Source organism: Typopeltis vanoorti, chromosome 9 (genome assembly GCF_054136105.1).
Source record: "Typopeltis vanoorti isolate ZY-2024b chromosome 9, IOZ_Tvanoo_1.0, whole genome shotgun sequence".
In the NCBI taxonomy this organism is placed as follows: domain Eukaryota; kingdom Metazoa; phylum Arthropoda; class Arachnida; order Uropygi; family Thelyphonidae; genus Typopeltis; species Typopeltis vanoorti.
The window spans coordinates 11079547-11102630 of NC_143557.1; the positions used below are offsets into that span (position 1 = coordinate 11079547).

General features: G+C 33.0%; 1 protein-coding gene across 1 annotated transcript in view; it reads right to left on the reverse strand.

The window, feature by feature from the left end:
* The window catches only part of Usp7 (Ubiquitin-specific protease 7), a 747694-nt gene that overhangs the window by 453226 nt on the left and 271384 nt on the right, over window positions 1-23084 (reverse strand). Inside the window, exons 11-12 of the mRNA XM_090397965.1 lie at window positions 17311-17401; window positions 9114-9306 (exon numbers count right to left, since the gene is read on the reverse strand). Coding sequence (XP_090254091.1) covers window positions 9114-9306; window positions 17311-17401 — 284 coding nt within the window. The remainder of the gene's footprint in view (window positions 1-9113; window positions 9307-17310; window positions 17402-23084) is intronic.

Below are 23084 nucleotides of genomic sequence, written 5' to 3' on the forward strand. Positions count from 1 at the left end.
TGATTTAAATGTAATTTTATATTTGTCAACATGTCACACCGTATACATAAGTATACTAATATTCTTTATGATTATGCCATAATTAATTATTAATACATTACAAAATAACCAAGGTGTTCCGTGAAAATTGTTTCTGTAGAATGTTCACGATTTTTTCCAGATTTGTGAAGTGTTCCGTCGTAAGAAAAATCTGGGAAAGGCTGCACTAAACAATATATTCAGAATACTGCAGCAACTGTGGGATATTAAAATAAGAGAGTTTGGTTTGATGAAAAATGTACTCAAGCAGTGAAAAAAATAAATAAATAAAAAATAAAATAAATAAAGCATACAAAGAATTTACTGTGAGATCAATTATAGAATTACAGATGGAAAATATAAAGAGCTGAAAAAAGAGGCAGATAAAATCTGTTGATGAAAAAAAACAAAAAAAAAAAACAAGCTCTTGATTAAATGGCATGCACAAACAAGGGCAATCATACACAACCTTATAATACGATTAATCAAATTAAAGGACATAAACCTGGGCTAGTTATATGCAGTGATGGACAAGGAAACATGCTGACAAAAAAGTAAAAGTAAAAACAGATGGAGGGAATACTGGCAAAGTAGCTTAATAAGGAACTTACCTCTGCAACTCAAAATATATACCAACTACTTTTCTAGAGGATGATTCTATAGAGCTACCATCAATGCAAGGGCTAAATTTATTTTTTTTATATAATGTAATAAAGCAAGAGCTTTATTACATACATCCATGAAAAACACATAATCAGAAATGGATAAAGTCACTGCAGAGTTACCGAATGCAAAAGGAAAGAAAACTAAATAAAAAATATGAATTAATTTTAACTGTATGGAAGAAAGAGAATATGCCACAATCCTTTCCTTCATGCTTACATGGTTATCAGAATACATTATGAAGACAACTACCGTGTTAGAGCAAAACTTTAGTTAAATATTAACCAAAACGAACACTCGACGTTTCGACCTTCATATCAAGGTCCTCATCTGGAGCATATACATATATACAAAGAAACAAGCTGCACTACAGTCTACATGGTTTGCTAAAGTTACTGATGAACCGTTATAATAATTACTGGCCTGACCTCTGGTGAAAAAATAAAAACTACAAAAACCACCTATAAAATTATAAAACATATTCAACTCCTTCAACTCTTCTCCTATTGGCACATCCTGGAGTTTATTGCATTACCTTATATTGATGAAACTGGACATACAATCCCTATATGTAAAAAATAACTCAAAAGACATATTAAATATAACAATTATGGTGAAGCAGGCCTCTCAGATCACGCTCTCAACACCCTATACCAAAGTGATTGGAAAAGTATCTGCTCTTTACATCATACAAAAACCTGGTATGAACAAAAATTTAAAAAAGCCTGCGAAATTCTGATTAACCACCCTAATCTCATCAATAACGGTGGCATAAAAATTCCAAGAATTTGGATGGCACATATTCAGCCTACTTAGTTTCCAGCATACCCTGACTTTAGGACATGAAGCAATTTTCAGCTTTTATTGGAAACTATTCCATACCAGTTCGTTGTAATTTATATATATATATATAGTTAACCCACCGATTAGAGGTCCCTAGACACTTCTGCGCATGTCAGAAAAAGGAGAATCCATTCCGATTATAGGGTAATCAATCTGTCTTCTGAGATGTGTTTGTTTATTATTACAGGTCAGAAAATTTAGCTTTTCTTTTACGAACATTGTAGTTTTTAAAGTGTTTGGAAAAAAGTACATAGAGTATTAACAAAATTAAAAAAGGTATAGCATAAAACAAAAATTTAACTAAGTTTATTTTTAAGAAAGTTTTCTATAAAATAAAAATAATTATACAGAAAAACAGAAATTTTTTCAAATGAACTTGGATATTCTAAACTTACAGTTGAGAGAACTGAGACACTTTAATGTCCTAAACCGATTAATTATTTATGACTTGTTGTGACTCTTTTAACAAACCCATGCAAAAAAAGGTTGGAAAAAAATACCATTATCAAATCCTTTTAATCTTCATAGTCATCTGAATCGGTGTCCGAATCGCCATCACTTTCACTTAAACTGATCACCAAAGGTTCGCATAATTCTTCGATAATTTCGTCTCTGTCCCAATACATATTTTCCAATGAGGTGACATGAAAGCAATATTTTCCCCAGTTTTGAACTGTAATACTTTCAATCGCCTGTTCTGAAAGCTTAAAAAGTTTTGACATGTCAATATCTCCAGTTACATTGCGATGGCGAATGAAAGTTTTCACTTCTGTCCAAACATACTCAATAGTATAAATATCGCAATGATATAGTGGTAGCCTCAAAGCTAGAAATCCATGCTCTTTGAGCATCGTGTCGAATTTAAATAGTTTAGTTGTGGGCGAGTTTCTTTTGACCAAATTAAGCAATTCAATTTTTTGCATATCTAGGGAATGAGAAAAATGTTATTTGCAGAGAGCCAATCCAGAAGAACTTGATTCTTATTGGACCAATTTGGAACTTTGTTTGATTGAATAGTGATATGAAGTGTTATCAATTATAACAACAGCATTTTTAGGAAGGTTTGGAATCAGTTTTTCTTCTGTCCACTTTTCGAAGATCGTAGAATTCATTTGCCTATGGTAATTGGCTTTGTATAGTAAGTTCGAATTCGGTAAAAAACACATTTCTCCACCTGCACACAAAATTATTATGCGCTGCGAGGCATTTCCGGTTTGTAGCACTCTACATTCTTCTTTAGACTGCCAACATTTTCCATAATTTCAATTACTATCGATCCAAGTTTCATCTAGGTACACGATTGATTTTTTTCCTCCCTGAAATGTCTTATTGCTCTCAAATACTGCGTTCCAGATAAGACAATGTCACTTCGCTCCATAAGTTTCCTTTTATTCTGGGACTTATTAAAACAAAATCCGATTTCATGAAGTATTTTCATTAAAGTTTCTCTTTTCCAAGGAAAATTAATTTATTCTTTAAGCACAGGAATCAATTTCGGAACAGTTGGCACTCTTTTCTCGACCACATAAAATTCGTGAATAGTTCTTCTTATAACATCTACATCAAAATCATTCAAAGCTATGGTTTCAATAGTTTTCTTTACTCTGGCGCTTTTTTTTAGGAGATTTAAATTTTGGCTTACCTTCACCTTTTGATTCCCTACGAATTTTCTTAACAGTCGACCCTGATACGCTCGCAATTGCATGTTTTATGACTTGAGAAAGGGGAACAAGGAGACGATTCTTTTTCGCAGAATGTCAACACATTATTCAATATTCTTTTGCAAGAGCTACTGAAACATTTAACAACAGAACTTGTTGACTGTACTGGATCCATCACAGAAATTAATAACAAAAAAATAATGCAAAAAAGCGACAACAAAAATCAAGCTAGTACTAGTACAGCGATAGACAAGAAAGCAGGTGATTTCGCATGTTGGCGACCAATTCATACATCCTTCATTTCTTTCTCCCCTTCAGCATGAATCGACTATTCTTAGCAAAATGCCAAGGAGAGATCTACAAATGGTGGGCGAACTATACTTGCATAGTTTTATATATATATATATATATATATATATATATATATATATATATATATATATATAAACATGTTGCTCTCCAAGCCAATTTAATTTTGTAATCTAATAGATAATAATAATAATAGGACTCTAGCTTTGATGCAGTAAAGGTTTTTTTTTTTTGAACCAGCGGTCAGGCTAATAATTGTTGTAACGGTTGGTCAGTAACTTTAGCAAAACTATGTAGATTGTAGTGGAGCTTGTTTCGTTGTATATGCTCCAGATGATGACCTTGATATGATGGTCGAAACGTCGAGGGTTCATTTTGGTTTATATTAAACTAAACTTTTGCTCTAAAACGATAGTTGTCTGCATAATTTTTCATAAAGCATATGCAACAAGAACAGAAAAAAATTGATCCAATTGACAGATAATAAGGATAACAATTGTGAAAATTACAGAAGCACTTCTCTGTTATTGAAGAATGGATTAAACCCATTATGAAGAACATAGCTGGTGTCTACCAAGAAGGTGTCATCAAAGGCAAATCCAGAATCGTTCAGATACACATATTTAAACAATTATCACAGAACTTTTGGAATCTAAAGTAAACATTCATAAAATTTTCATTAATTCTCAATAAGTATATGCGGTGATGATATACTTTGGAATATCAGATAAGCTAGTAACACAAGGTTAATACAGAAAATTCAGAAACACAGGTTAAAATACAAAATGATAACAGATCTCATTCCAATAATTGAAGAATTAAAGAGACAATGGCCTAATTCCAATACTTTTTAAATTAAATATTTAGGTGTAATGATTTCTAGCCAACAAAATGAGATGGCTGAAGTAAAAAAACTGAATAAAGATATGTAATCAGGCTTTTTATTCTCTCTCATGCACACAGTTCAAAAGATATTCATTAGAATGATCAAGTAAAAATATATAAGTCAACGATCCATCCAGTTACTACCTATGAATGTCAAGAGTAGAGAATCTGATTTCAGCTTTAGAAAGAAATATCCTCAGAAAAATATTTGACTCACTGAATGATAATGGTCTTTGGAGGTTCAGATACAACAATGAAGTTATAGCAACTTTATAAAGAACCCACAATATCCAATATAATCAAATTTGAAAAATTCAGTGGGAAGGTCATGGTTTTTATATGGAAAATTACAGCATTTGTAAGAGAATAAATAGTAATATTCTTGATAAAAGACCAAAAAGAAAAATCTAGAGCACAACAGATAGACACCAGTAGTCAGAAGATTCTTGAAACTTCAATTACAAATATCTCTATGCTACATTTTGAAATCTTAAGATAATCATGGGATTGTATGTCTTCTTATGGCTCTGCAGTCCAAATAGAGCCTAGGCATCCCCATGTATTATATTGTTCAGACTGGAGAAGTACATTTCTGGACAGACATGGTTGGAGGCAACAAATCCATAGGCATGGCTCGACACCATAAGAAGAAGACACACAATCCTGCAATTATCTTATGATTTCAAAATGTAGCATGGGGATATCTATAACAATTGAACTTTTAAGAAAAGGATCACAATTTTTTTTGTTTCTATTGCAAATTTTGAAGGCAAAAATCCATGTAATTACAATAAGTATTCTTTTCTTTTTTTATATCATACAACAAAAATTTTCTCTAATATTATTTCCGATCTGCAACAAGTAATATTAAGTCTATGGTGGTTATGGCACAAAATTCTCAAATCTCTCTCACCCGCACCTCAATTAGAGAACTATAAATGTGTGCGAGATAAGTTTTTAAGGACGAAACCATTTCATCACATTAGCCTAATGCAACACTAATTCAGTTTGGATGCTGAATTAGTGAGTAATCACAACTGGGGACTAACCAATTTGCTTTGACGTTTAACTTCTTCATCAATAGTGACTCCAGAACCATCCAAAATACATAAATGTGATTTTTCTCCCCTTTCTCTGAAGGATTCAAAAACATCCCACTCACACTGCTTCCTAATTCTTATAGGTGCCAACAAAATTCAATTCAAAACAGAAAAATCTGAGGCTACACCCCCGTCCCCAAATTCTTTTATGCAGTATCAGTTTTCCGTTCAGACACCTGTGTCTATCAAGGATAGCAATAGCATTAACTATTAACTACTTTTAAAAAAAAAATATTCTAGACTAGATTCACTTTTGTTGGGGGGGGGGGGGGGGGGGGGGATGTTCAAATACGTGAATTCTTGACCTTCAATTGTGCACTTCATTTTCATAATCTCTCCTATGCTTTAATCCTTTCTCCTAAACAAAAAGCAAAATTAACATTTTACAGTGCTATTTACATAAAATAAGATGTGTTATTTTTCTTGAATATCTTTGTCTGCTATACACTATAAAATAAAATGACAATCAAAATTATATACCACAATCACCATTATCAAATTTCTGATATGTACCTTCAGCAGTGTTTTACGTCGAGCTCATGCACAAGAGGTTGGTTAATCAACCTATAGTACATTAGTACTGTGTATGGGTTGGGATATGAGAAACTTGTTTACATTTGATTTAAAAGCCTGTATATTATATTCCATGGAAACATATCAGGGTGAAGACTGTTCTACAATACAGCAGTGCCAGGGATGGAGGAGGAAAAGGAACTTGTTCTGTGGGTCTCAAGATGTATTGTGAAGGGATGCAGGGCACATGTTTCAGCAAACTTAGTAGCGAGTGGAGAAAATATTGATGCTATTTCAGATGAACATTTGCCGTGGAATATTTATAGAATACATACACTGCAGAAACCAAACTAATGTGCAAAAGTGAGAAGAGTGAGCTGGTAAGATATGGGTTATCAATCAATATAATTAACTTCCTCTGTATTGACTAAAGCATTTTGAGTGCACTCTTAGGGGCCAACTCCAAATGTGAGTTGGCCCCAATAACAGTATGTAATAGTTAGGTAGATGTTTAATTTGCATAAGCTTAGCAGCTGTTCAGAGATGAAGTAACTCTTCAGATATTATGATAGTACTACATGAAAAATTATATCATTACTAACTAATTTCATATCCACAATGTTTCTCCAAATTAAACTGTTATCTGTTAAGACTCCAACATAATCAGATCTTATATTTCATTCTTCTCTAAGTCTCTTTTACTGTATCAATCCACTTACAGTTCCGTCTTCATCTGGGTATTTTGTCTACCAACTTGGCAACGTACACTTGTTTTGCTATTCTTTCCGCTCCCACATACCTGAGATAAACTCTACTAACGATGGAAAGTTCTTTACTAATATCCTCAATTTTTAATATGATACTACTATTGATGCTATACATTAACTCCCCTAAGCTTTCTCATATATGTGGATTCTGATCTTTGATCAAGAGTTTTATTTCTTGTAAACAGCTAATTTCGTGTTATGACTAATTTTTCTCTAATTTTATATAATTTATTCAGATGACTTCCTACCATACTAGCTTTCCTAAGTTTGTTGTCTATTTCCATATTTAATTTGCCATCTTCACTAAAAACTGCAATTAAATAGCTGAAATATTTTACTACTGTGAGTTCTCCCTTCAGGATGCAGTTGATGTGTTCAATGTCTCTGCCTACTTTCACCGACTTTGTATTTTTATTGCCCATTTTCATACCAAATTTATTACTAGAGTTATTAAGTTTAGTCAGGGAATATTGCAAACTAGTACTGGATTTATTTAGAAGTATATCATCCGCATAGAGTGAAGAACTGAGATTACATTACCAATTTTAAAATCAGGTTTAATACCACTTTCCTGCACAATGTTTATCTCACTGGCACATGGTGGGGACTACAGACTGATATGATTTCTTTTGAAGTTTATGTGGATAACAATCACGTATAATCATAAAACAGAAATAAAGCTAGATATTCATATATACTTCATTTAGCATTTGTGTAATGAATAATATTTTTACAAGCAAATCATATTATATACAAACATATTAATATTATATATTTATATAAACACACACATTATAATTATATTTCTAGTACCGAGTGGAACCACCTTTGGCCTGAATGACAGCAACTACCCTTAAGGACATGCTTTCAGCCAATTTCTGATATGTTGTCATATCCACATGTGCCCTCGAGGGTACAGAGGTCTGACATACGTCAGTTTACAGGCCAAAGTTAACCACTGAGAATGGCCAGTCCTCAGCAGAGTGCCAACAGCATCGAAAAACTGGTCCCCCTTCCAACTAATAACCTTGCAGTTTATAAAATTTCTTGGTATCTTTAACGTATAGTATACCCAAAGGTAAAAAACTTTCTACATCTTTCTCATCCTGAGATTTTTATTTAATAAGGTCTACATCTTTCTCATCCTGAGATTTTTATTTAATAAGGTCAAAGCACCTTGTGACAACTTGTTTAGGTAAAATTTATAAGCTCTGCATTACTTCAACCTTGGCATCTCTGGGTCTGGCTCCCACTGACGAGACCTCAATAAAGGTCGAAACCGGTCTAGGTAGTGGTCCCTTCCTTTAATGCATAGCATCATACATCTCCACAAGAGGATGTCCTGTGCATTAGGGGAGATACTCAGGAAAAGTGATCAGAGCTTATCCACCTTTACCACGAATTGCCTCAGACCTGAACATAGTTCAGGCACAAACTTGACTTACTTGTCTGTTTGCTTACTTGGGAAAAAAGGATTAAAATCAAGTTTATAAAATTGCTTGGTATCTTTAATGTATAGTATACTCAAGGTATAAAACTTTCTACGTATATAATGAAAAAAAAAAAAATGTTTAACCACGCTACCGGCCAAGACTTATCATCGATGTGAAGTGCATATTAAAATTGTAACATCATTAATATTACATTGAAATATATGATGGATACGAAGCATATGCGGATGCGTATTTGATCCATAATGGCCAGTAAGGTGGTTAATATAATAAGGCATTAGGGTCAGATCTGATACATGCTCTTTGTATTTGTGCCTCCTCCATGCAATTTGTACTGCTAATGATTCACCTGAGATCAGCATTATGTTATTTACTTTGTAAATAATACACCACACATAAAAAGTAAAGTTTAGAAAAATACTCTTCATAGTTTTAAATTAATCAACAAAATTAAAATAAATAAATAAAAAGAAAAATAATTACACACACCAACAAAAAATAAACAGAAATGAATTAAAGTAAAAGAAGTGAATAAAATTTTTTTTTTAAAAAAAAGTAAATAGAAGTTGATGATTATATTCATTCTAAAACTGATTTCTGTATATGCTATTTTTTTATCTGGCATTAATTTAATGCTTACGCAAACTGACTTAATATGTGGCTTAAAGTAAAGACATGCAACAGTACATTGTAAAAAAAGAAAACTCGCCCAATTATCATGCAAAGCCCCTAAAGATGAGGTAAAAATATCTTTTAAACTATAATATATGAGGGTTGTTGGAAAATTGGGGGGGGGGGGGGGAAAGCATGGTGTGATCAGTTCTTATTTCCACACAAATCAAACACTTTGATTTGTGTGGAAATCAAAAATTGCAACAAACGCTAAAATTATTTTTTGCTCACCTATCATTTATTTTTATATTTGTATCTGTTACTGGGTCATACTGGAATCGCAATAGATGAAGATGTAGAACAGGTGGAAGTGAGGCAAAGATAATCCCCTTTTCAGCTTCTTGTAAACCATATTCTCCAGCATCATATTTGTTTTCACCATCAAGTGTTTCAACTGCACAGTAATCCTTGAAGGACTCATATACTATTAGATATACATAAAATATTTAGAAATTGATATGCAGTTTTATTTATTAATAGCTAACAAGAAAAATTAACTAAGGAAAACAGAGTAAGTAAAACATATCCAAATCCATTATAACTATCAGCATAATGAATTAAAATTTTATAGATACAATAGCATAAGTAACATCAAGCCTCTAAATGGTTAGTGATTAGTTAGTTGTATCACTAAGCCTCAAATTGGGCTTAGTTTTAGCTCTGAACTGGTTGTTTTAGTCACTAAAATTCTGCATGCCTGCTTTGTCATTAAATGTGAAGAGTTTCAAAATGTTCTTCATGAACAATCCCCAAAAATTACAGACTATGTTCAAATATTTTGCATTTTGATAACTCAAGAATGGAATACAAACTTTAATCTATCATTACGTTAAAACTGAGAAGTTTCTTGTCATGTTTTATAGAAAAGGTTTATTTGCAACTGTCATGCGATTTCTAAATTTGTTACTTGTATTATTTGTAGCAATCGTAATCAATAAATAACTTACTCTGGGAATGTAGGTATGATAATTCATTGATTTGAGAATTAACACGAAACTTGAAGTATGTGTCTTTAAATCTCATGCACAAGATGTCAAAGAACCTATAACATATCAGTGTTACATGTGTGGGGTAAGAATTGATAAAGTAGTATATTGATATTTCTCTTGAATATTTACATGTGGTTGTTTGGGAACACTTCAAGACGAAGGCTGTTCAAGAAAACAGAAATACATTAATGAACAAATTAATTCAAAAACTCACATTTTAAAGAAAATTTTAATCACACAAGAAAATAAGTACAAAAATTAACCTCCACCTTTATCTAATCATTTATATGTGCTCCTCTGTTCCTAATAAGTTCATTAATTCACTTAGCCATGGACTCTACCAACATAGAACAGATTGAACTAAGTTATCCTTTGTATCACATGTTAATTTTACAAGTCTCTTTTTCCTATGACCCACAAATTTTCTATTGGATTAATGTCAGGAGAGTTGCCTGGCCAATTGGAAGTGAGGCCTTCTTTCACTTTTTTTTGAAGTGTGGCACGAGCAAGATCCTGTTGGAAGATGAGTTCTTTGTCTATCTGGATGTGTGGGACTACTCTTTTCTCCAATATTTTTATTAAATGGTTACTTTTCATCATACCGTCAACAGGTACAAGTGATCCTGGACCATCCCATGTAAAACAACTCCAGAACATCTTTTTTAGCTGGGTGTTTAGAAGTTTGTTAAAAGTGGGCAGGAAAAGTCTTCTCAGTAGCTGATTTGCAAGCATAGGGTACTCATTCTACTTGAAAAAAAAACGAAATAGCTCTAATCTGAGAATATGACCTTCTTCCACTTCTTATCAGTCCAATCTTTGTACACTTTTGCACATTGGAGCCTTTTTTTTTTTTTTTTTTTTTTAAATCTGTGGGCAATCCTCCCTACCTACAGCAATCTTCGATGGACTGTCATGTCAGAAACATTAATCCCACTCGCTGCTAAGTCTCTATTTAAGTCATGCAATCTTGAATTCATTTTGCTTTTCCTAACTAGTAAATGATCTTGATTAAGTGTAATTTTCCTTTCCCATTAAGAGAAAAGGTATCTGGTCTCCCTAAACCTCTTTAAAATCGTATTAACACTCATAGGCAATTTGTCTTTGAGTCATGAATGTGTGCTGAGAAAAGGTACATATTATTGAATGCTTTCTTGTAGATGTATCCTTATAGCTACACAAAATGAACAAAACACTATGAATGTCAACTTGTTTACGCTATTAAAAAAATAAAAACACTATTAATAAACTTCACAGAGACAGTTAAAACACACAACACTCAACCAAAATGATGTACTGAAACCAAAACCAAAAATAGTAAACCAAAAACTTGAAAATTCAGCATGTTTGGATTAGTTTGTTTGCTACTGTAGATGGAATAGGGGGAAAAGGAAAACTAAATTCAATATGTTTGCAGTTGCACTTCATAGGGATGCTAAAGCAGCTGCTGCTACTCTTATTTTAACAGACTCAACAGAAGAGAAAGGAATGGTACATTAAATGGAGTTGACAATGGAAGTACCTGTAGAACAGACACAGCTGTTCAGAGGAAAGAAAGAGGTTTTTCTTGAGAATGCCTAGTTTTTTAGATTTTGAGGAAGCATCACATCAATAAAAAGAAAGAAAATCCTTTTTGTATATCAAGCAATTTTAAGACAATTTTTCATGCAAGAAAAAAAAAAAATCCTTAAATGGTCAGATAAAAGAATAAACAATGCTGTTATGTGTGGAGTACGTTGAATAAATTTATATGGAATGAAAGAAATTAGCCAAAACAACAGCTTTCAAAACCAATTTTAACTCATCAATCTGAGAGTTGGGTTAGAAATAAAATATCTGATCAAAGACAGGGGTTCACAGGTATGATAGTTCTGAGAAAAATTAGGAAAAATTCCAAAGTGTATCAAGAAATTCTTGACTACTATATGTTACTGGCATCGGAAGATTTATGTGACGATGATTTCCTTTTTCAGCAAGATTCAGCTTCTTGTTACACTTCCAAGACTACTACTAGATGATTCAAAGAAAGGCAAATCAATATAATTCCTTGGCTGGCAAACTCACCATATTTAAACCCCTTTGAGATTTTGTGGGAAATTATGAAGAAACATCTTCAAGAAGTTGCCCCAAGAGATAACAATGAACTTGTTTTTTCTACTTTGCAGACCCTATGGCATGTTTTTGATAAAAAAAGACTGAACCGCTAGTAAATAGTATGCCCAACCATTTATGAACTGCCATAAAGGCTAAAGGGGATGTAACAAAGTACTAATTTCAATGTTGTTTCCTTTTGACTGTAATTTTAGTGCATTTATTATCGCATTATTCTAATATTTTAAACCACATTAAAAATTATTCTAATTTCGTGAATGTTTCAAAATAACATTTTATAATTTATATTACATTTTTATGTGTCTACATGGTTATATAATCTACAAAGTATGTAGATTTAGATTATGCTAATTCATATTTGGTAATAATTTTATATGCAATAAATTAGAATTTCGAATCATTCAACACGTTTTCTTTGATTATTCTAACTTTTTGATTTGGAGGTGTATAAATGTCTGCCAGGAAAAGAAATGGAATTAAATTGAGAGGGGTTTGTGGTATAACAGGAAATTAAGTGCATCTGTTCCAGAAGACAGGAGTGTTTTTTAGATAGTTTGAAATTCATCTGATTGTCATCCTCTAACTGCAGATGAACAAGAAAATGAAATGGTAACACCAGTGGCCATGGTTTGAACAAAAACCAGACCACGAAGACTCAAAATCTAAATTTCACATTCAAGAAGTTTCAGAAACATTGCTAGAAGAGTGGCAAAAAATTTTCAGTAGGAAATCAGGAGTGCCCATGAACATGATGTAGAAAATCCATCAAAGACATGAAACAGAGGAAAGCAAGTAAACAGCATTCAACCAGAAATACTCAAAGAGGGAGGTTAAACTTCCCAGCGGTTTAATTTAGAAGGTATGATGATTCAAGTAGACCTATTATAGTACCAATTTCTAAAAAAGTGAAATAAATGAAACTGTAGGTAGGCATTACAGAGGAATTTCTCTACTGAGTGTTCCAGGTAAGATTTATGTAGACCTACTTAATATGCGGTTAAGAAAAATTGTGAATGAGAAACATGACAATAAATAAGCTGTGTTCAGGCTACATACCAATTGTAATGAACAGATTTTTACTTTATGGGAAATGGCTGAGAAATCACAAGAATGTAACAGATCCATCTTGAATATGAGGAAAAGCATATGATAAGGTGCCACTGGAAAAAGTTGTTCAGAATGCTAGTGTTCTCCCCAGAAATTTTTACCAGCAGGGTGGAATGAAGCATTAGCCAGGCATGCAAAAATTTTGAATGAGTTAAGAAAGACCCCTTTTCATTACAATTTAAAACAGTAATTATATTAGAAATTACTCCAAACAAGGATAATATTTTATATAGTAATTATAACAAACACAACTAGGATTTTTCTTATTTTCTCATTAAATAATGAAAAACCTTGTAATGCTCACAGCTTAAAATTCTATGCATTAATTCTTCTCTTCTTCTTAAAATCTCAGTTGTCAGCAGCTTTTTCATAATTAAAATGTAGGATCTGGTCCCTCCAGTGAAATCAGCATCAGATTATTTAGAGTGTTCTGATTGATGAGATTCCTCATACAGGATTATATCCTTTTTAATGCAGAGAAACCCCTTTCACGTTCAGATGTGCTCACAGGGATGGCCAGTTCAACAGCAGCTAGTTTTGCTAAATTTGGAAAAGACTCTTTGAGCTCAGATGTTGTTGCTAATTTCAGCAGTATTTGTCTTGGATCTAGATTTTTGTATGACTGTCCATTAATCATTTTTGATGCAACTGCCCATTCTAATTTAGTAGTTTCATAGTTTAAAATTGCAGAACTTTCATTTCTACAATAATAATCAAAAAGAATCTCAGAAGTCTCACGTTGATCATGACTTTCTGCATTGAAAAAGTGTCTTGAAAAGCATGAAATGATTGGCATATCTAGAAATCTTGCTTCTAGGTGTTTAATAACTGTGCCTATATATTTATCATATATTGTATCCTTAGACGTAATAACATTAGAATCTGAATAATCAATGTGAAGGTCTGACCATTCCTGAAAAATGCTGATGAAGATTTTGAAAATGACTACAAGGAGTATCTTTCAATTCCATGATGGATAGTGTTCTGGCTTCTAAGACTGGCTCTATTTCAGTTAGGTCATCTTGCCTTTGCCATGATCTAGACAAGTTAGATAAATGCAGTAACACATCTGAAAGCATCATTAGTGAAGCTACGAAATTGTATGTGAAGCTACGAAATTGTATGTTCTGATATATTTACTTAAACCTTCAGCTGTGATATCATTTCATTCGGTTGCCTTTCTTTCCAATGCAGCTATAACACTCACCATACATTCTGTTAGAGACTGTATTGCACAATCATGAGAGAGCCAGCTAGTGTCACTAGCCATTTTAAGTTTAACATGAAAACTGTTCAGTATATTTTGGATTTGGTTAAAACAGCCATCCTGACTGAGGAATTTTGGAAGAAGAAAAACAATTGCCTTAAGATATCATTAAACATGACTAAATAAGGCACTTCAGCAGCTGCTTGGGCACCAGTAAGAGCCAGTAGGTGGTTTACACAATGGCAGTTGACCATGAGTCCATCTGTTTTATCTTTGAGCAGTTTTGCAACTTCCTTTTGCTTTTCAATCATGACAGCTGCTCCATCAGATCCTAGGCCCACCAGATTACAAGTTTTTAAGCCTAGACTGTCAAGGGTTTCAATTACTTTGTTAGTTATAGTCTCAGCTTTCCCATCAATAATATTGCAAGTTGATACAAAACTAACCCTGACCTCTTTTCTAAGTTGATAAACATATTTAATGTGCACAATCAGCTGTTTTAAAACTGAAATGTCTGTAGTTTCAGCACATAAAACACTGAAATAATCTGCAGAATGTATATTTTTCAGTATTTCAGATCTAATTTCTGATGCTAAAATATCAATCAACTCTTGCATTATTCTTTCTGAGGTATAATGTGCATTTTTACCAACATTAAGATAACTAATATTTAAGGAATTGACAGCGTATACTAGAAATATAGATTAAATAAACTTTAATATATACTTTCCGATATTTCGGCGAACGTCACGTTGCCATCTTCTTGGGAACTTACTACAAAGTAAGTTCCCAAGTGCACACAAGTACTAATAACAGCAAATGAGACTGAAGCTAGGAAGCTAGCATTTTCCTAAAGTCCTGATGGTGCCCCCTGGCAGGCTATATTGGTAGGTCTTGGCCTTTGGGCTGAAGTTCTTCTGATAAAAGTTTCCCAAATTTGGGGCAGTCTCATGCATCCAAATTTGTTGAGGTTTGGCATGTTCCTAAGGGCCGAGGCTGATTCCATGAATAGCCTAGCTTCAGTCTCATTTGCCTATTCATAAAAATAGACAATTCTGTTGTTGGTTTGGCGTCTTCGCTACTATGCTTATCGGTTTCAACCTTCTTAAAATAACTTAGGAGTGTGGTTTTCTGACTTAACTTTTTACTCATTATGGGGTAATTTAATAAATACAAAATATCATTATTATTAAATTAATCAGAACAAATCACTGAATTGTGCACTGACAGTAATACCCGAGACAATTTTACTATTTATAAGTATTAATTACTAGGAATGGGAATTGGTATCACAAGACTGATGGAATAGTCATCGAGAGTTTCGAGAATTCCCTGAGATCACAACTATATTTGATGTGCAGGTCTATTTTCTTTTACAAAATAAAATATTAAATACTTGACTCACAATCTTCAGAGAAAAACCATTATTAAGAAAAATAAATGTAATTTTTAACATCAATTTTTGCCTTCAATTCGAATTCGCTCATTTTTCACAATTTATTTCTTTCAAACATCAAAATTATGTATCTTTCGTAAAAGATCTTTTTAACTGATACTGTTGTATTCGAGATCCCTATTTTTGCCTTCTTCCGCATACAGATTGGTGTGCATCAAAAGTGAATATCCGAAGTTCTTGAGATTGGCTTGCAATGCAAGAAATTGACCTGGTCTCACGAGTATCGAGACTCTCCGGTTCGATTTCTCATCACTTAATTAAAAAAATATCAAATTATTATTCCATTCTTGCACATTATTTAGCCATGTTAATTCACAACATTAATTAGCCTGGTGGTCAGTAAAACCAGCTGGGTGGTTTGCCCATTCAAATGGTCCTGGGGAGAACATAGCATAATTATATGGTATGGTTTAATGAAACTTTATACAGAACTGTATGTATGTATGTATGTGTGTGTGTTGTAATTCTGCAATTTGACATTCACATCTAGACATGGATGTCTGATTGATTTATGATTTATCACTCACTGTTAGACCAATATCTAGTTTCTGAAAGGCTAAAGTGGTTGTCTTCCCACCAAGATTTTTTGAGTGTCTAACTCTTGATCTACCCACAGTACAATGTACAATAGGTTTATCTTTTGTGAGGATTCACAATGAAAGATTTGATATTTAACAAATTTTAAATTCCTGAAACTCTGACTGCATATGACAAAGATAAAAAGTAATCATAAATGTTGATAGTTAGGATATAAAATAATAAATACCTTTCCAAAACTATAAACTAAAAATTCTAAGCTCACTTCAACAAAATTACAAATAAAAAAAACATTTCAGACATAAATTCTTTAAAACTAAATAGTGGGTGTTGTAGTTTTATACATGCAAAAATCTGCAGCTAGCTTGGTCTTTAAAAAATTAAAGCCCAAAAATTGCAAGGAAATTCAATGGACCACATTTGTATTTTGTTTCTTAATTTAGATGACTATTCAAGAATATATTTAATTTTGTAGAATATGAAATTCTAAAAAACTCAAAGAGACACAAGTATACCTCCTCAGGAATCCTAAGGAAAACTCCTCCTCAAGAATATACAAAATTGTAATTCTCTCTCTCTCTGCACTCAACATAACAGAAGGCATTAATGCAATTTTTTCTCATCTTCTGTTACAGACAGTAATTCAAAATTGAAAGTTGACACTATATGAGAGCATTATAATGATGTTACAGTTTTCATGAAAAGGTCAATTTACTTTCTTCAAACCATTGGATTCACTCTGAAATTTGCATAATGATGCATAAATGAATTTAGATATTGATATATGAATGAATATAATCCAGTATAGTCAAACTGGGACCATATAGTTACACTTATACAAAGGATTAACAAAACCAGGATCAGGTATAAAACGGACTTTTTATACTTACCTTCAAACTTTAAGAACACTATGATCTATTATTAAACACATTTATTAATGTTTTTATATAAAAATTCGGTGTGTGTCATTAGAGAAATAAATTCAGAAACCAATTATACAATTGTGATGAACTAGATACTCACTATTTTTTTTCCCTTTAACATTCAGCTGAACGTCGTAGAAAGGCTCCACTCTACTTGAAGTGTAATCCACATGTTTGCAACGGATGAATGACTAAAAATATGAAAACAAGCATCTACATCAGAAAACTAATAAAATAGCAAATAAATTTATAAGAATACAAAAAAAGGTGAATGTCGTAGAAAGGCTCCACTCTACTTGAAGTATAATCCACGTTTGCAACGGATGAATGACTAAAAATATGAAAACAAGCATCTACATCAGAAAACTAATAAAATAAAGCAAATAAATTTATAAGAATACAAAAAAGGCACAATTTTCAAATTAATTTCAGTTTTAAAAGTATTATGCAAAGGTAGAAGGACATGGTAAGCCTGCTACTGGTCTAGTTCTAGGAATTTTACAAAGGATCAGCTAATTTTCATGTTTGCACTTTCCACAATTATGTGTTTCTGTCATATTTTGAAAGAAAGTACAACAGGATCATTCAGCACTACAATACTATTATATCTAACCATTTTTGATCGCTAAGGCACTTCTTACTTTACCCACTGACACAGATCTCAAACTTGTCTGGGTCTTTTTTCTTTCAATTCTGGAAAAATCACTAATTTTGCTAACCTTTTCTCTCTCTCCTTCTGTTTAAGAAGGGGGGGGGGGGAGAAAGAAAAAAGGTTACTACCTCAGATTAGCTCTGCTAACACATTACATGAATTTACTCAGTTGACTTCCTACCATACCAGATTTTCTAATTCTGGTGTCTATTCATATATTTAATTCAAAATCTTCACTAAATAGCAGAAATTCTATTTAGGCACAACTCACCCATAGGTTCTCCGCTCAGGATGATGCAGTCGATGTTTTCAATGTTTCCACCTATTTTCACTGTCTTTGCTTATAGTTGCCAATTTTCATACCAAATTTATTACACTATTTATTCACAATTTAGTTATGGAATCCTGCAAACCTGTTCTTTATTGTATAAAATCATTGGGGAGACTGAGATGGTGCTGTACTTCCCCGTAAAAAGGGGCCTCACGGCCGTTATATCATCATACGAATAAATAAATAAATAAATCTGCATAAAGTAGAGCACTGAGATCAACATATCCAATTTTGATATTAGGTTTAATATCACATTCTTTCATAATATAATCCATATAGATGAATAACATCTTGAGTGGAGTTAATATGCCCCCTTGCTTCACATCTGATTTAACATTTAACCATCTTCCTGTTTCTCTATCACAGTTCAACAAGATCAACAAAACTTAGCTCAGATTCTTGTTAAATTCCCATGATTTATTACCCATTTGTCTTAAAATGAAACTGATTATAACCTCTATTTGGCATGAATCCAGTCTGATCTTCTTTATACTTCATTTCACCAATTTTTGTTCTCTTTTCATTTTTTCAAGTATACTTGCATAATACTTACCAGGAACATTTGGTAGGGAAATTCCTCTAAATGTTGGTAATTTTCACATTAAGAAAATTGACATAAACTGAGTTTTATTGGTCGAAGGTTTTAAATTGATACTAAGTAAGAAATACCAACAAGTTTTGCCAACTTAGCTGTTTGGCTTCTTCAGGGTGAATAAAAGTAAACAACTTAAACTGTTCATGAAGTCCAAGCATAAGGAATGGCGATGGTGAATTTGTAACGTATTTCCTCAGATTGTTGTTGTAGGGGGGGTTCACAGAAAAGTATCTCATGGATCAATTTTTTTGGATAACCATTGTCTATCAGGGTTTTTGATATGTGGGATAGTTGATCTTTGAGATCTTTATCATCTGTAGTGATGTGAGAGGCCCTATTTTTTAGCATATGTACGATATTTAGTTTTTGAGAAATGTGGTGCGAAGATGTGAAGTGCAAGTAACGATCTGTGTTGGTTGGTTTGCGATAGACTGTTTGCAACAGTTTCTAAAAAGATTGCTACACTCCTCAAGCCACATGAAATATGAGTGACTTAAACCTTTTAAGACTATTCGCCATTTTTTAAGATCTCCAAAAGACAGTCATGCCTTCTTCAAATATGCCAGTGTCTATAACATCCCCTGTTCATGTGAATTAAATTACATTAGTCAGACCTCAGGAAGTTTGGAAATTAGAAAAAAAGAACACGTAGGAGATGTAAGCAACAACAGAGAAGACAATTCTGGGTTAGCCCTTCATTTCTCGAGGACCAACCATACCACTGAATGGGACAAAAGCTCCATGCCCTATTTAGAGGAAGATTACCGCTCACGATACATAAAAGAAGCCATAACAATCATCCGTTTTAACACAACCTTAATAGAAACCAAGGATTAATTCTAGCTGATATTTGGAAGACCCTCATAACATCATTAGGCATGCCAGAGTTAAATTTCACTGCTAATTACAGAACGTTCCTGCATAACAACAGTTGACATTATACATGCTCCATACGTTTGATGTACATGTTCTTCTGTATTTGTAAAAAATACAATTGTGTTCAATTCATTCCTTCATGAAAAGTTGTTTTGTATCTCTTTTATTCATCCTGAAGAAGCCAAACAGTTGGCGAAACTTGTTGGTATTTCTTACTTAGTATCAATTAAAATCCTTCAGCCAATAAAACTCAGTTTATGTCAATTTTCGTATGTTTAGATGGACAAAAATAACATAGAATCATCATGAATTTTAACATTGTTTTTTTATTTCCCTTTTTATAGATGGGTACCATTATTAGAGATCTACGGCAATCATCTGGAATTTGATTCTCTCACCAGCCTTCTGAATAATACAGGTGTAGTCACCATAAAATCTTTATACCTCCATATTAAAGTATTTCTGGTTGAATATTATCTACTGCAGCTGCCTTTCAACATTTCACATTTCTGATGGCTGGCATGTATTCCTAATTGTATTTCTATTAAGCATTTTCTAGCATGTGCTATCACTGCTTGTTTTTCATTTAGCAACCTTTTCAGACATCTAGAAGATCTGTATCTTTAGTTTTCCTGTATCCTTTATCATCTATGATTTCTTTTACAGTACTCTCTTCTCTATTTCTAAACTTTTTCAGTAGTCTCCACAATATGTTGCCACCTTCCTGATGTTTATTTTCGATATTCTTACCAAAGTCTTGCCATCAGTTTTGTTTAACTACTTTTACAGAGTGTTTCGCTGTTTTACATTTTTCTCTGTCAGATTTTAGGGAAAGACAGAATATATATTAGAATATTAATTAAAAACTTTAATACTTTCTATATTTCGGCAATGTTACATTACCATCGCCAGGGATCACAAAATAATGATAAGACCGACTTCAGTTGTTTTCTTCAGCCATATTTGCTTAGTGTTAGTGCCTGCATGCACTTATTATTTTGGGATCCTTGAAGATAGTAATGTAACATTACTGAAATATACGAAGTATTAATTAAAGTTTTTAATTAATATTCTAGTATATGCAGTCTTTCTCTAAAATCTGACAGTTATGTATTTCCAACTTATCTACAAGAATTATATTTTTCTGTTTTTTTGCTAAGTGAACAAGCTAATTTGTGTGGGCATGCCAATGGATGGGAATCTTTGAAAAAGTGCTTAAATGAGGTGGTATATGAATGTATTCCTTAGAGTTAAAAGAATAAATAGGTTGGGAATGAAATTGATGTGCAATCATATAAAGCAAGAGATCCACAAGAAGATGATGTGGTAAAATATCATGAGAAAAAGATTGAGAGATGTCTTGAAATATACATAGTGCAGGCTAGAAATATAAGGAGTATTGTGTGGAAAGCTAAATCAGAGTATGGAAAAATTTGGCTATGAAGGCTAAAGACAATTCAAAAGAATTGTATTGCTATGCCACTAGCAAAAGAAAGATTGAATGTAGAAGAATAACTTCACTGAATGCAGATGGTACTCTAGTGTCAGAAGCTAATGACATTGTTCAATTAATGAGTGCTCACTTTGCTAACAACACCAAACTATTTTATAAACAGATGTTTTATTAACTTGCTTATATTTTGCTTTATTTCAAATCAGCATCATCAGAGCACCACACAACATGTATATGCGACAGTGAGTAAGTGAAACAATACATTTGTAATAGACAAAAGATCTCAAGTCCTATTTTGACACACTCTAATGTTGTAGGGAAAAAAAAAAAAAAAAAAAAAATACAGCTATGTGGGAGTTGCTCTTAGGATATACAGTCTGCCAAATTTTTGTCAAATTAATGCAACCATGTTTGTTCAGATTAGGAGGATTCTTCATAGCCATGGCCGACTCAAAAACTAATCTTTTGGATCTGTAATGACTTCTAAATAGCACATTAGTTTTCATCTGTCTAATCCTGTGTGAAGCCTGGTGTTTGATTTATTAGATTGATGATTCTGCATGGAAAAGATATTGTATACAAAGCACATGGTTCAGTAAGTTGAAACTGAAACTTTCAAGAAAACTGAAGTGGTTAGCCTTCCTCAAATGATGCCATAACAGTGATACTATCCCAGCTTTTTTTTTTTTTCTAATTTAAAGAAAAGTTAAATTTAGCAAAGGCACATCGTATTTACTGACGGGTGAGTTTAGCACTTCTCCGAGAACAAATTGCCGCTGTTGCATAGAGCTTAGTTAGTTCAACAGCTCTATCACTGCACAACATGAGGAACTAATTAATGTTTTAAATTCTGAAATGCAGAATATCCTACATCATATCTCCGAAGTTGAAGAGAGAAAAAAAGCAGACACCTGAGAAAATATGAAATCCTACATCAGCGCCAGCATACTATGTTCCAACTGCAACTTCGACAAAATCACGTGGTCATAAATTTTGGTCACAAGTGCTCACTGAAGAAGCCAAGAATATTTAGTTAAACAGCTCTATCACTGTGCTACATGAGGAACTAATTAATGTTTTAAATTCTGAAATGCGGAATGTCCTACATCATATCTTCGAAGTTGCAGCAAAAAAAAAAATAAATAAATAAATAATTCACAAAAGTAAAAAGCAGACGCCTGAGAAAATATGAAATCCCACATCAGCGCCAACATACTACGTTCCAATAGCAACTTCGACGAGACCACATACTCATAAATTTATGGTCACAAGTGCTCACTGAAGAAGTCAAGAATGCTTTCAGCCTGGTGGATAACTTTGCTATCATATCCAAACAAATTCAAAAATTAGAAATTATGATGAAGGTAGAACAGGGCATCTACACTCTCTGTCCAAAAAGAAACCAAACTTTTGATAGAAAATAAAACAGGCCAATTATAATTATTCAAATCATTTATTTCAATCAATATACTCTCCCTCAGCTTCGATACAGCGTTTGACACGGTCAATTAATTCGTTAAATGAGTTTTTTATATCAGTTTTTGGGATACTGTTGAGGGTCGTGGTCACTGCCGATTCAACATTTTCAATGGTGGTGTCGCTTTCCTTCCATCGGTAAATGAAGTCGGAGGAAGAGAAAGAAGTCACAGGGTGCTAAATCAGGTGAATACAACGAGTGATCTAACACGCAAACTTGGTTTTTGTCCAAAAAAAACTGTCTCACAATGTTTGAACGATGAGATGGTGCATTATCGTGCAAAAATGACCAGCTGCTTACATCATGATATTCATGCCATACAATGAATTCTCGCTATCAATCGCTTCAAAACTTCTATATAAAACTCCCCATTGACCGGTTAGTCAAGCGGAACAAATTCTTTGTGGATAATGCCCTTGGAATCATAGAAACAAATCAGCAGTGTCTTTACTTTGGACTTCTCTAAGCGACTATTTTCCGGATGCCCCTC